At 38.8% G+C, this 14,153-nt stretch overlaps 1 protein-coding gene, 1 non-coding gene and 1 pseudogene across 2 annotated transcripts; all 3 read right to left on the bottom strand.

The window, feature by feature from the left end:
• Positions 1-605: 605 nt before the first annotated feature.
• On the bottom strand, positions 606-708 carry LOC115272839. The gene has a single exon (XR_003900493.1). It is a non-coding gene; the product is annotated as a U6 spliceosomal RNA (small nuclear RNA).
• Positions 709-1,470: 762 nt separating this feature from the next.
• Positions 1,471-2,418, bottom strand: LOC115305973 (olfactory receptor 6M1). Its single transcript, XM_029956108.1, has one exon. It carries the CDS (start codon positions 2,416-2,418, stop codon positions 1,471-1,473), a length of 948 nt encoding a protein of 315 aa, XP_029811968.1.
• Positions 2,419-13,977: 11,559 nt separating this feature from the next.
• LOC115272942 lies at positions 13,978-14,153 on the bottom strand (annotated as a pseudogene).

Below are 14,153 nucleotides of genomic sequence, written 5' to 3'. Positions count from 1 at the left end.
GCTTCAAACCATCAGCAGAGAGCCCAACATGGGGTTTGAACTCACGAACCATGAGATCATGACCTGAGCTGACGTCCGACACTCAACCGACTGAGCCATCCAGGCACCCTTGTGGACCATACAATTTAACAAAAGCTTTTTTCCTTCCCTTCCTTTCCCTTCTCTTCCCTTCCCTTCCCTTCTCTTCCTTTTCCTTCTCTTCCCTATCCTTTTTAAATGTTTATTTAGTTTGAGAGAGGGAGAGAGAATCCCAAGCATTTGGGCTTTTCCATCACTATGTTTATAATTTGTCTTTATATATACACACGATTTTACATGCTTTATTTTGTCTTTTACCCCCAAAATTCTATTAAACATTTTATCAAAGTTATTCATGATCTGCCCTGCTTATTTCCTTTTCTCAGCAAACATCTCTACCTTTCACTCGGGTTTTCTTTTTTAGTACTTTTGTGTGTGTGTGTGTGTGTGTGTGTGTGTGTGTGTGTGTGTGTGTGTGTAAATGTAATTGATACACAAATTAGTTTTAAGTGTGTATCATAGTGATTGAATGTTTTTATGCACTGTGAAATGATCCCCAGGACAAGTCTAGTTACCATCTACCACTGAACAATATGGAAGGCTTCAGGAACTTGGATGTCGCCCTTGTGCAGGGGCCATGCAGATCCTCTTTGCATTGTTTCAATTTTAATATATGTACTATAGGGGCACTTGGGTGGCTCCATTGGTTGAGCATCCGACTTTGGTTTAGGTCATGATCTAATGGTTCCTTGTGAGTTCAAGCCTTGGATTGGGCTCTGTGCTATCAGCTCAGAGCCTGGGGCCTGCTTGGGATTCTGTGTCTCCCTCTGTCTCTGTCCCTCCCCCACTTGTACTCTGTCTCTCTCTCTCTCTCTCTCAAAAATGAAATAAAATTTAAAAAATTTAAAAATATATATGTATGTGCTACCAAAGAAAACAGTCAGGTTTATAGACAAAGGTTTGATAGCATCCTGAGTCTTACCTCTTTTTCCCTCACTTTTCATATCATATGTACTTGATCTAGGTAAATAAAAGAGGGTCTCTTGCAATTTTAAAGAATTCCTGACAAGAAGTTAAAATGCTCTAAGTTTACATGTCTTATTACAAGTAGGGATACCTTATTATCTCTTATTTCACGTAGAGATAGAGACATTAAGGCTCAGATAAGTTGAGACATGGTCAAAGTCACCTGGAAAATAAACTGATTTAGCCAAGATGAGATTTGGAAACCTCTGAATCCTATTTAAGTAATGTTTCATGGTTTAAAGCCATGAATGTACAAGTTGATGGATTCCATTTTTTTTTCTAGATGTAAGCAGAATGTAGTTCAATTTGGCATGGTCATTGCTCATCCTGTTGACAGTCTCGGGTTTCTGGGATGTCAACATGGCACAGTACTCATGCAGAGTGAATGTTGAAGATAAGAAATGTGTGATGTACTAAGCACGAATGTCAAGTTATCCTTAGTATCAAGGACATGATTCTGTGTATTGTCTCTCTCAAAACTTCCTTCACCTTTTCATTTCTCAAGCTATAAATAAAAGGATTCAGGAGAGGGGTTATCACTGTAATGAGTACACCAGCTACCTTGTCGAAATTTAGGGAATAGTTCTGATTGGGTCTCACATACACAAAGATATTGCTCCCATAAGCAATAGAAACGACTGTGATATGAGAAGCACAGGTAGAAAAAGCTTTTTGACGGCCTTGGGCTGAGGGGATGCGCAGGATGGTAGAGATGATGTAGGTATAGGACATAGTAGTGAATGCCAGGGAGCTCAGGATGACAAGGGCAGATAGGAGAAAGTTTATCTGCTCAATGAGGTGAGTATCTACACAGGCCACCTGCAGAAGAGGGGCAATGTCACAGAAAAAATGATTAATTTCTTTTCCACAGTAAGGTAGCCTTGTCACTACAATGGTTGGTACCAACACGGACAGGAAGGCTCCTACCCAGCAGCTCAGAACCAGAAGGAGGCAGGTCCTGTTGTTCATGATGATGGTATAGCGCAGAGGATTACAGATGGCTACGTAGCGGTCAAAGGACATCACTGCTAGGAGGATAAACTCCACTGTTCCCAGAAAGAAGTAGAAATATGTTTGAGTGATACAACCATCAAACGATATGGTTTTCTTCTCTCCTAGGAGGCAGGCTAGCAATTTTGGTGTAACGACAGTGGTGTATAAAATATCCAGAAAAGACAAATTACTGAGGAAAATGTACATTGGGGTTTGCAGGTGATTATCAGTCCAGATAAGAAAGATGATGATAATGTTTCCTGTTGCTGTTAATGTGTAAGTCAGAAAAACAACCACAAAGAGGAATATTCGGAGTTCCAGGAGAGCAGGAAAGGCGGTCAGGGTGAATTCAGTCACTGTGCTCCAATTTCCCATGGGCATGGCTACATGACAGGCAGGGTCTGCCTTAAGAAAGAAGCAAAGGAAGATCAGCTTGGGAGATAATTTTATAGATATCTGTTGAAAATGTGTTGTGGAGACTCCCTCACATTGGGAGATAGGTCAGGGTTTAGCCCTTGATCAGAAAGTCATTATTGTGCATCCTTGGGAAAGTCAAAATACCATTTGGACACAACTTTTTCCATAAAATGAAGGGAGGAGAATGGATTTAAAAAAACCTTGAAGCTTCCTTCCAGCAATAAAATTCTATTTAGCCTCATTAAATGAAACATTTCGTCTGTTCAGTGCAGTCAGCCTCATGTTAAAAATGTGCTGTAAAGGACTGACTCACACTTTAACTAGAACCATTTTTCTGAAGTTTACAGTCACTGAGAGAGAAATCCTGGTAAATACTTTCTAGCTTTTTCTATAACAAGTCTTCTTTAATTTTGACAGTAGATAATGGTGACCTGCCAGGAGTTAGAGATAAAGATTGATTTTTTTTTTCCTGCCAGTATTTGGTGATTTCCAGAGTCTCTCAAATTTTAGTCTTTTCAGTATATAAATAGATTTATGGAAACAGACAAGAAATAGTTGAAATGGACAATGGGTCAAGCTTCCTGCTAATTACTTTATATGACACATCAAAAGGGAATACTGAATATTTTATCTTTAGGTTATATCCTGTGTCCAAAACCTACCTTCTGCAAATTCTGTGAAGTATGTAATAATATATACATCATATATCTGCCTGATTATAATTTTTATTGAAGTATAATTAACATACACTGTTACATCGGTTTTAGGTGTACAACATATTGGTTCAACAATTCTATACACTACTTAGTTTCACCATGATAAGTGTAGTTACTATCTGTCATTATATGACAATAATATGGCAATATTATTGACAGTATTACCTATGCTGTACTTTTCATCCTCATAACTTACTTAATTTTATGACTGGAAGTTTGACCCTCTTAATCTTATTCACCCACCCACTTCCCTCTGGCAACCACCAACTTATTCTCTGTATTTACAAGTTTCTGGGTTTTTTGTTTATTTGTTTTTTTAGATTCTACATATAAATGAAATCATATGGGTTTTTTCTTTGTCTGACTTATTTCTGGCTGGTTACTTAAGATGACCTTATACAATGTGATAAAATCAGAGAGGTTCAAATGACACATAGGAAGGTAAAATGGAGGTGATTTAGCTTCCTTCATTTACTTGATCAGTTGAAATAATCACACTGATTATATCAAGATCATCCAGTTATTTTTTATCCCAAAGAAGTGTTCTTTGGCACAGTATCCCATTTCAGGTTAAAAGCACCTATTCTTTAGGTTCAATATTTTCTTTGTCTAGATTGCACGCACCTCCTCTGTAACAAATAGGTTAGAGCTATTCCCCTCATTCTTCCTTTCCCACCTCCCTTCCTACCCCATCTTCAAGATAAAAAACCCTTGCCTTTCTATTTCATTTTTTATTTGAAATGCTTTCCATTACCAAAAAACTCACGCTTTTTTCCAGTGCAAATAATTAGAACATGCAAATGCAAAAAAGAAAATTATAATCTGCAATCAAACCTGTTAGGGATACAGTGAGAAGATTTTGGCGAATGTATCTCCAGCCATTTCAGAATTAAATTATATTAAGGTGCCTGGGTGGCTCAATTAGGCATCCAACTTCAGCCCAGGTCATGATCTCATGGCTTGTGGGTTTGAGCCCTGAGTCAGGCTCTGTGCTGACAGCTCAGAGCCTGGATCCTGCTTCAGATTCTGGGTCTCCCTCTCTCTCTTCTCCTCCCCCTCTCTTGCTCATGCTCTGTCTCTATGTCTCTCTCAAAAATAAATAAACATTAAAAAAATTTTAAAAAACCAAAAAATTTAAATTATATACATATGTATCTAAAATAATTGATGCTGACATACTATGTTGAAACTAGCTTTTCTTATTTTTCTTTTTAATAATAATAATAGTAATCACTTGGGGAACCTAGGTGGCTCAGCTGGTTGAGTGTCCAACTCTTGATTTCAGCTCAGGTCATGATCTCACAGTCATGAGACTGAGGCCCATGATGGGCTCTGCAATGAGTGTGGAGCCTGCTTGGGATTCTCTCTCTCTCTCACAAAAAAAATCATCTTTCCATGTCAATTACTAGAACTCTACAAAATCATTACTAAATCATTTTCTTTTTTTAATGTTTATTTTTTATTTTTGAGAGAGAGTCAGAGCATGAGTGGGGGAGGGGCAGAGAGAGAGGGAGACACAGAATCTGAAGCAGGCTCCAGGCTCTGAGCTGTCAACACAGGGCCCCACACAGGGCTAGAACTCACAGACTGCTGGATCATGACTGAGCTGAAGTCGGATGCTCAACCGACTAAGCCACCCTGGCACCCCTACAAAATCATTTTCTAAATGTTTATCTTTACTTTTAAGAGAGAAAGTGTGAGTGGAGGAGGGGCGGGGGGACCAAAGATCTAAAGTAGGCTCTGTGCTGACAGCAGGAAGTCCCATGCAGAGCTTGAACCCATGAACTGTGAGATCATGACCTGAGCTAAAGTTGGACACTCAACCTCCTGAGCCACCCCGGCTCCTCTCTACACAATCATTTTCTAAAATCAGATTTTTCAGGGGACAATTGATGTACAAAGAACTCGCCATAGGGACGCCTGGTTGGCTCAGTCAGAAAAGTATGTGACTCTTGATCTCAGGGTTGGAAGATCGAGGCCCATGTTGAGTGTAAAGATCGCTTAAAAATACAATCCTAAAAAAATAACAAGAACATATTTAATATGAATAATTTGATGAGTTTGGATGTGTACAAAACACCCATATTATCATCTCCACAGTTAAGGTAATGGACACACCCCATGCCTTCCAGAGTTTCCTTCACACAACCATTTTTAAGGGTTGTATAGGGCTTGATTCTGTGGATGGGACCGTGAGATATTTAGCCAGTTGCTTCACTTTGGTGTTTTAGATCATCAGCATTTCCTTTCTATATAGATAATGATTGAACAGATGTTCTTGCACATAAATCTTTGTGCAGCTGTCTCATTATCCATAGAATACATTTATTTTCAATAGAATGTTTTTCTCACTATTTCTATCACAATATAAAAAATGCAAAAATGATTTATTCCTATAATGTTAGATTTTACCTTACTAGAGTAGCTGGGACTATAAAATCACTTCTAGAGATCTTTCATGGGTTCCTTTTCTGAAGTAATTAATAGCTGGACCACGTACCTCACTCTGGGTAGCTAAGGCCTCAGAGAGCAAGATAGAGCAGCTGTCTCTTGCTCTCTTTTTAAAAATTTCCTTTCATGGTCTGGACTTCAGTATTCTTTATTTTTAGTTTGGTTTTTTTTTTTTTTTAATTTTTAAGTAATCTCTACACCCAATGTGGGGCTTGAATTTTTAACCCCGAGGTCAAGAGTCGCTGACTGAGCCAGCACAGTGCCCCTGGACATCAGAATTCTTATCTGAAAAATTAAAATGTCAGACCATACGTTTATAAGATACATTTAGTGTCTTCCAGTCTTATCTTCAGTTACTTTTCAGTTTCCTTCCCCACCTCAAAGATTCTAGTTTATTCTCTGGTAACAAGCTCTCAAATGATTCTAAAAATTATAACACAGAATTTTAAATTAAATGTTTAAATTAAATCATATACGTGACAATATCTAACAGATTCTTGCTAAAAAATATGGCTTTGTTCAGAAAGGATTGAGATAAACTTAAAGGAGATGAATTATTACAGCAAACTGTTTCTTGAATAAATAACAATAAATTATGGAAAGTTTAATTTGAAACTGAAAAATATTTTTAATGCATACTTAATCTGAAGCCCCCAGATTTGCATCTGACCCCCCTAAGAATATGACAGATCAGAGAGGCTACACATGAAATACATTTAATAAAAATAATATATTAGTAAATAAAACGTATGTGAAAAAGTATACTTACATTTCACTGACTGTATAGATGATGTAAGATTCTCCCAACATGTTTTGTCTGTGCAGACACAGTAAGAAGTTCAAACTTTGATTTTTATGTGTCAGTGATTTACTCTACATACTGTACTTAGAAATTTTTCTTTTGCCAATTCTACTTATAGCTCATAGAAGTATCTCTTTTTTTGATTAAAATTTTTAAATGTTTATTTATTTTTGAGAGAGAGACAGAGTGTGAGTAGGAGAGAGAGAGAGAAAGAGGGAGACACAGAATCTAAGGCAGGCTTCAGGCTCTGAGCTGTCAGCACGTGGGGCTCAAACCCAAGACCACGAGATCATGACCTGAGCAGAAATCAGCTTAATCAACAGAGCCACCCAGGTGCCCCTCATAGAAATATCTCTTAAAAATAAGATACCATTTACTAGGTCACTGAACCGCCTAACCCCAATATGTGTCCTTCTGATTAGCATCCTTACCACAAACCCATCCAGCCAGAGCTTGGATGATTTCAGTGACTTGGATGTCACTATTTTGCTTTAGCCCTGGCTGAATGAAAAGCTCCTATCTTGAATGGAAAACTCTGTCACTTCCAAACACACGTCCATGTTCTGACCTTTCGAAACAAATACTGCCTTTTTGCGCCATGGCAACCTTTAAACACCTCAATGATCTATGATCTACATCTCCTCCTTCCCCTACAACTTCCCAGTGAGTGCCTCACAACAGGATTCTGGAGTCTGGCGTTGCAGATAGCGAATGTGGTAGTAAAGCATTAAGAGGCTTGAAAACCTTCAGGAACGAATCACCTCAACTGGAGTAGATCCTCCCTGACTCCACTTAAAAAAATTAACCCAGAAAATTATTGATTCTCAGTTCACAGGTATTTTCCCCCTTGTAATAAAGCTATTTTTGACTCTTTGGTTAAGTCTCAATCGTTCGAATTATTTAGTAACTAGGCTGTTTTGAACAGAGAAACTCCCTCAACTAACTCACTTAGATGTGGCTGATTTAGAATCCTTATGGCATCCTTGCCAAGTGACAGCCTAGGGAGGGGAACTTAGTATAGGTTTTGGTGTCTCATTCCACCTTCATGGTTACTAGAATATTGAGTTTTCCACTAAAGATTTATTTTACTAAGTGGTCTTGAATACTCCCAAATTGCCAAATTCAAGGTGACTTGAATATTTTTTTTAAAGTTGCCTTGTTCCTTTTCTCCATAAAGTTTCCTTTCTTCTATGAATTTTTTTTTGTAAGTGGGTGAACTATGTTTTTTCACAGACTTGTTTGCCTTAGAGACTTAGATGAAAACAGCTCTTGGGGATATGGGTCAAAGGAAGTTAATTAATAATATTGTTACAAAAGAATGTTGGTTTTGAACTACCTAATCACAATTACAAAGTTTTAGAAGGTGTCAAATAGATCTGTTAGGAGATCTTGGAGATTTCTAACAATCTCCCTTGGAGATTTCCTTGGGGATTTTGCTTCATCTACTTAAAGGAAAATGGATACTTAAAAAAACTTTTGTCTTTTTAAAGTTATTGATAAAATAGAAAATATCTTCGAATAATAAATATTCTAGAGTTTCAGATACCATCTGAATGGTACTGGAATTTAAGAAGCAAAACAGACAAGCAAAGGAAAAGAGAGAGAGAGAGAGAGGCAAACCAAGAAACAGACTTTTTTAAAAATAGTTAATTGCCAACTTGGGTTTCCATATATAACACCCAGTGCTCTTCCTCACAAGTGCCCCCCTCCATGACCACCACTCCCGTTTCCCCCACCCCCTTCAGCTATTAGTTTGTTTTCAAGTATTCAAGAATCTCTCATGATTTGCCTCACTCCCTCTCCCTAACTCTTTCCTCTCCCCCGCTTTCCCCTCCCCATGATCCCCTGTTAGGTTTCTCATGTTAGACCTATGAGTGACAACATATGATATCTGTCTTTCTCCACCTGACTTATTTCGCTTAGCATGACATCCTTGAGGTCCATCCACTTTGCTACAAATGGCCAGAATTCATTCTTTCTCATTGCCATGTAGTATTCCATTGTATATATAAACCACATCTTCTTGATCCATTAATCAGGTGATGGACATTTAGGCTCTTTCCATGATTTGGCTATTGTAGAAAGTGCTGCTATGAACAGTCTCTTAACTATAGAGAACACATTGCCAGTGACCAGAGGGGCGGTGGTCAGGGTGATGGGAGAAATAGGTGATAGAAACTAAGGAGGACATGTGTAATGAGCACCTGGAGTTGTAAGAAACTGTGGAATCACTAAATTCTGCACCTGAAACTAATATTACACTGTATATTAACTAACTGAAACTTAAATTAAAAAAAAATCCAAACCCAAACCAACAAATTAAAGGAAAAGGACTTTCGTGCCCTGCCACGTAAGCAGTTGTTCACTCTGCCTGAGAGTCCATCCCCACGTGGTCCTGCATGGCAGGGGGTGTCCTTCCCTGGGCTGTAAGCGTACGTGACTAATAAGCTACTGTCAGTCCTATCTGACCTGTATCAAGAGTCCTATGTTCAGCCATCCCTGAATCCCTAAGACAGAGGTCATTTCCTCACCAGTGGGGTGAGGACTGAGTAGTGCCACACTTCTCTAGAGCTGTGTGTGGTGTGTTGTGTTGTGTTGTGCTGTGTTGTGTTGTTTGGAATACCCAGAAGGGCTGTAAGTTAGGGAGCAATTTACAGGAAGTTTTGGTGAATGTATAAGAAATAATAAGCAGGAATCTTGGTCAATTAGGATAATTAATTGCCATGGAAACATTTCTTCTTTTCTGTGTTCACCACGTTCAGTACCCCAGCCACCAGAACCTAGAACAAATTCCTTATTCTTAAGCATTTTTTAAATGTTTATTGATTTTTGAGATAGAAAAGAGATAGAGAGAGAGAGAAAGAAAGTGCAATCAGGAAAGGGGCAGAGAGGAAGACACAGAATCAGAAACAGGCTCCAGGCTCTGAACTGTCAGCACAGAGCCCGACATGGGGCTCGCACTCACAAACCACGAAATCATGACCTGAGATGAAGTCAGAGGCTTAACCTACTAAGCCACTCGGGCACCCCCTAATTCTTTATTTTTAACCTTTAGAAAAACAAAACAATTTGTTTTTAAGGATCCCTGTATAATGGGAATAAAATATGGGAGGGGTGCTCTGTGGTAGAGGGGACCTTTCCATTTACTAGCAAGTCAAGATTGTTATTTTAATTTATTTTTTTTCATTAAAATACTTTTAAGTTTATTTATTTTGAGAGAGCGCGCATGAATGGGGAAGGAGCAGACAGAGAGAAAGAGAGAGAGAGAGAGAGAGAGAGAGAGAGCGAGTGAGAGAGAATCCCAAACAGGTTCCATGCCCACGTTGGGCTCAATCCCCATGACCCTTAGGATCATGATCTGAGCTGAAATCAAGAGTCAGATACTCAATCAACTGAGCCACCCCAGGCACCCCACCAAGAGTGTAATTTTAGAGCAAATGCATTTGATGTGGACACAAATTTTCTTCAGTGTTTTCCTGAATTTTCCTTCTTCTATGTCCACACCACTATAGATTTGTTATCATCTGTTATCTTCTATTTTGTATTTATAGAACTCTCTTCTAACATTTAATAAGTGCTTAATAAATATGAACTGAGTAGTGGCTCAGTGCCATGAAGGAAATAATATTCAGTTGACAACCAGAATGACAGATTCTGGTTCTGCCTTTCTTACCACCTAGATCTAGAAAATTCCACCCCTTATGGATCTCAGTTCTCTCATCTGTAAAATGAAATGCTTGAGCGGGACGCTTTTGAAAATCCTCTCATTCCATGTCGTCAGTTTTACATCTGTATCTGTGGGAGGTACTGACCACAAATACCTTTCCTGCAGTTTTATCACAGAGTGAAACGGGATGGCATAGGAAGTCAGAGCATGGGTTTTGAAGTCAGAGAGTTCTTGCTTTGACTCCACTTACGAGGTGAGTGCCTTTGGGATCGTTAACGAGCTCCTCAGCTAACTCACTTGCAAATCAGGGATAATATGATCACTGTAGGGTTATCTAAAAGTGAGACACAATGCAGCATGGAAGGTACTAGCAATTTTCACTGCATGTGCCCATGGTTCAGTGCTCAGCAGTTTAGTTAGCTGTGCCTGGGATTAAAGCTCATCAAATCCCTGACGATCAGTGCTCAAAAGAGGAAGTAGCAATGTTTCTTATGTTCCCTAAAATGTGGTCACTTTGTTTTCAAATCGCTCTGCTAGGATGGACTGCTGTTGAATTTTCACTGAGCTTGTGATAGGTCTCTACCTACAAAGACATATGGAGAAATATATTTCTGTCTAGAAATAAGCTACTTACCCCCAAATTTATAGACTGCTCATACATATTAAAGGAGTCTGTGAACTTGCAACTACATGAAAACTTCTAAATGTACGAATATTAGTTCATTTTCTTCTGGCAATAAGATTTCCCCAGCAGGACTTTTTGTGTCTGATGCTGTTATTTTAATGACCTTGTTTATACCTTGTATTCTAACTCTGAAACTTCAATAACCCAAGGACTACATTTTGGATCCTTGAACTCCTCAACCTTTCCAGGCTATTCCTTGTGGACTCAGGAGGTGAGCTAGAGAACAGTAGGTGTGGGACTAATTACCAAGGGAGGAAGGCTGAGAGCAAAAAAGGAGAGGGATTCCAGAAGAACAGAGTCTAATGAAGAAGTAGTTCTACATAATTCTGCTGTAACAAATGCAGAACGGTCAGGAAACAGGACCCGGGAAGAATTTTGTAACTTAGGACATGCTGTTTTGTCTCTGAATGTACTGCCTTAAATATTCTTAGTTTGATTGAGATTTTTAGGCAATAATTTTAAGATATTTTATTTCATTCTTTTTGTTTATCCACTAATTTATCATTCACACACTTATTGTGTATTCGATCCTTCTTCAGTGTCAGACATTCTGTGACGGACTATTTTTATGGTATCTTCTGGCTACAGACATTGGACTTTCTATGACTCTTTAAATACATCATTATCCTTGAATAGGTTTTCCTTTTTAAAAAGTTAATTATTTTTTATTTTTCAATATATACATTTTTAATATTTATTTACTTTTTTGAAAGAGAGAGAGAGAGACAGAGACAGAGAAGAGTGTGAGTGGAGGAGGCGCCGAGAGAGAGAGAGAGAGAGAGAGAGAGAGAGAGAGAGAGGGAGATGCAGAATCTGAGGCAGGCTCCAGGCTCTGAGCTGTTAACACAGAGCCCAACATGGAACTTGAACTCACAGACCATGAGACCATGATCTGAGCCGAAGTCAGATACTTAACCGACTGAGCCACCCAGGCATCCCTGTTTTTCTTTTTTCTTTTTTAAATGAAACAGACAGAAAGATTGAAAATATTGAACTTGTTTGCAGAAGGACTAACTAGACACTGTGTTGATAAAATATAGCGTTTTAGGAACACTTCCCAACTCTTTCTCAAGTTAGAGGCAAGAACCAAGTTTGATTCAAGTTGTATCTTGCCCTAATGCCAGATGGGCAATGATTTATCTGAACAACAATGACCTGTTAGAAAAATTTTAACACTTGACATAATACATAAACACAGGAGGATAAATCTGAAACTATGGAGGGGAAAATACAATCAATTAAAACTCTCTTATAGAGATAATCATTATTAACATACTGATGCAGTCACTCTGATTCTCTCCTCTGTGCTATACCCTTGGGGAGAAATTGGCACTCAACTTGGAGTGTTTTCATGTGGGTTGTTGTGGACTGGTCTTCCTCTTTCTAAATGGACAAGAATAAGGGTATTGCTACAGAAGTCCATTTCCATAGTGGAGGAATCCATAGCTTGTGCTTTGGCGATAAGGATTCTTGGTCTTCCCGGAGTCACTAGGTATTTGAAAGCCACTGCTTTGACTTTTCAGCATCAGCCTTCACGTTCACTGTTTTAGCCAAAAGTCAAATGTCCCTGCTGTTTATCTCAAGGGTGTTAAGTGCCAGCAACTCAGACACTTGGATGCCTATTCCATCCGCTCTGAGATGAACCCTTCTTGGCTCTCTAAGTAACTAGAATTCGATCACTGTGAGCGGGGAGTTTTCTGGGAGTGTTGGCATCTTTACTTCCATGCTCTCCTGGTCGGAATGAAGCTGTTCTGTCCTCTGATCTCATTTCTCCCTCATTCTGAACTGATACACTCTCCTCCCATTGTTTTAAAATTGATTTTCATTTTAAAAACTAAACAGATTACAAGCGGTGCCTGGGTCACTCACTTGGTTAAGCGTCCGACTCACGATTTCAGCTCAGGTCATGATCTTGCACTTTGTGAGTTCCAGCCCTGCATGGGGCTCTGTGCTGACAGCTCCCAACTTGCTTGGTATTCTCTCTCTCTCTCTCTCTGACCTCCCTCATGCACGCCCATGCACTTTCTCTCAAAATAAATAAATAAGCTTAAAAAGACTAAGCAGATTACATAGTTAAAAATTAATGAATATTAAAAATTTTTGTATAGAAAAAGAGAGGTCACTTACTACTTCTCTTATGTTAGCTCTTTAAATTCTTTTGTTTCGGGGTACCTGGGTGGCTCAGTCGCTTAAGTGACCGACTTCGGTCATGATCTCATAGTCTGTGGGTTCAAGCCCCACATCAGGCTCTGTGCTGACTGCTCTCTGTCCCTCTCCTGCTCACACTGTCTCTCCCTGTCTCTCAAAAATAAATAAAACATTAAAAAAATTAACTTAAAAATGAATACTTTTGTTTCTTCTAGTCTTACCTTCATATTTTAAAATAAATGCGAATATTCTTCATTCTCTATCATATTTACACACTGTCTGTTAAATTCTTGCTATAAAGATGAGTGTTAAGTTCTTTGGTCATTTTTCTTCTCTCCTATATCTCCTTTACAGAGCTATCATAACTTCTGATTGAACAAATTGACAATTTAAAATGTTTTATTTATTTATTTACTTATTTATTTATTTATTTATTTATTTATTTATTTATTTATTTATCTGTCTTGAGAGCCAGAGAAGGGAGGAGAGGGGCAGAGAGAGGGGGAGGGAGCAAATCCCAAGCAGGCTTCATGCTGTCAGTGCAGAGTGAGCTGAAATCAAGAGTCTGTCGCTTAACTGACTGAACCACCAGTTGCCCCCAAACTGACTTTTTATACTATTGTGTTATAGTAATACTGTTCCCTGTTGTACAGGGAGGGTATTTTAAGTTTTTCTTTCTCTTTGAAAGATACTTTTCTTTAAAAATTTTTTTTAACATTTATTCATTTTTTGAGAGACAGAGGAGACAGAGCATGAGCAGAGGATGGGCAGTGAGAGAGGGAGACACAGAATCCCAAGCAGGCTCCAGGCTCTGAGCTGTCAGCACAGAGCCCAACATGGGGTTTGATCCCATGAACTGCAAGATTGTAACCTGAACCAAAGTCAGATGCTCAACTGACTGAGTGACCCAGGTGCCACAAAAGATACTCTTTCTTAATATTAATCTAGTATTTATTTAAAAAACTTTATTTTCTTAGAGCAGTTTTAGGTTTATAGCAACAGTGTGAGGAAGGTGCCATATGCCTGCTGCCCCTCTGCATGTAGGGCCTTCCCCATTAGCAGCATCCCTCACCAAAGTGGTGCGTTTGTTATTGATGAACCTACAACGGTCACATCATACAAAGCCTATAGTTTATTTTAGGGCTCACCCTTGGTGTTGTATTTTCCATGGGTTTAAACTGATAAGAACAGATACTACACTTGATTTTAGCCAAAAGGCCGAGAAGCGAT

This window comes from Suricata suricatta, chromosome 11 (assembly GCF_006229205.1).
Source record: "Suricata suricatta isolate VVHF042 chromosome 11, meerkat_22Aug2017_6uvM2_HiC, whole genome shotgun sequence".
In the NCBI taxonomy this organism is placed as follows: Eukaryota; Metazoa; Chordata; class Mammalia; order Carnivora; family Herpestidae; genus Suricata; species Suricata suricatta.
The sequence above is the reverse complement of the archived record's forward strand: the minus strand, read 5'-3'. Positions and strand labels throughout refer to the sequence as shown.

What these genes read in the sequence shown, in the direction of transcription:
- LOC115305973 (XM_029956108.1), bottom strand. Translation starts at nt 2,418, where the DNA reads ATGCCCATGGGAAATTGGAGCACAGTGACTGAATTCACCCTGACCGCC.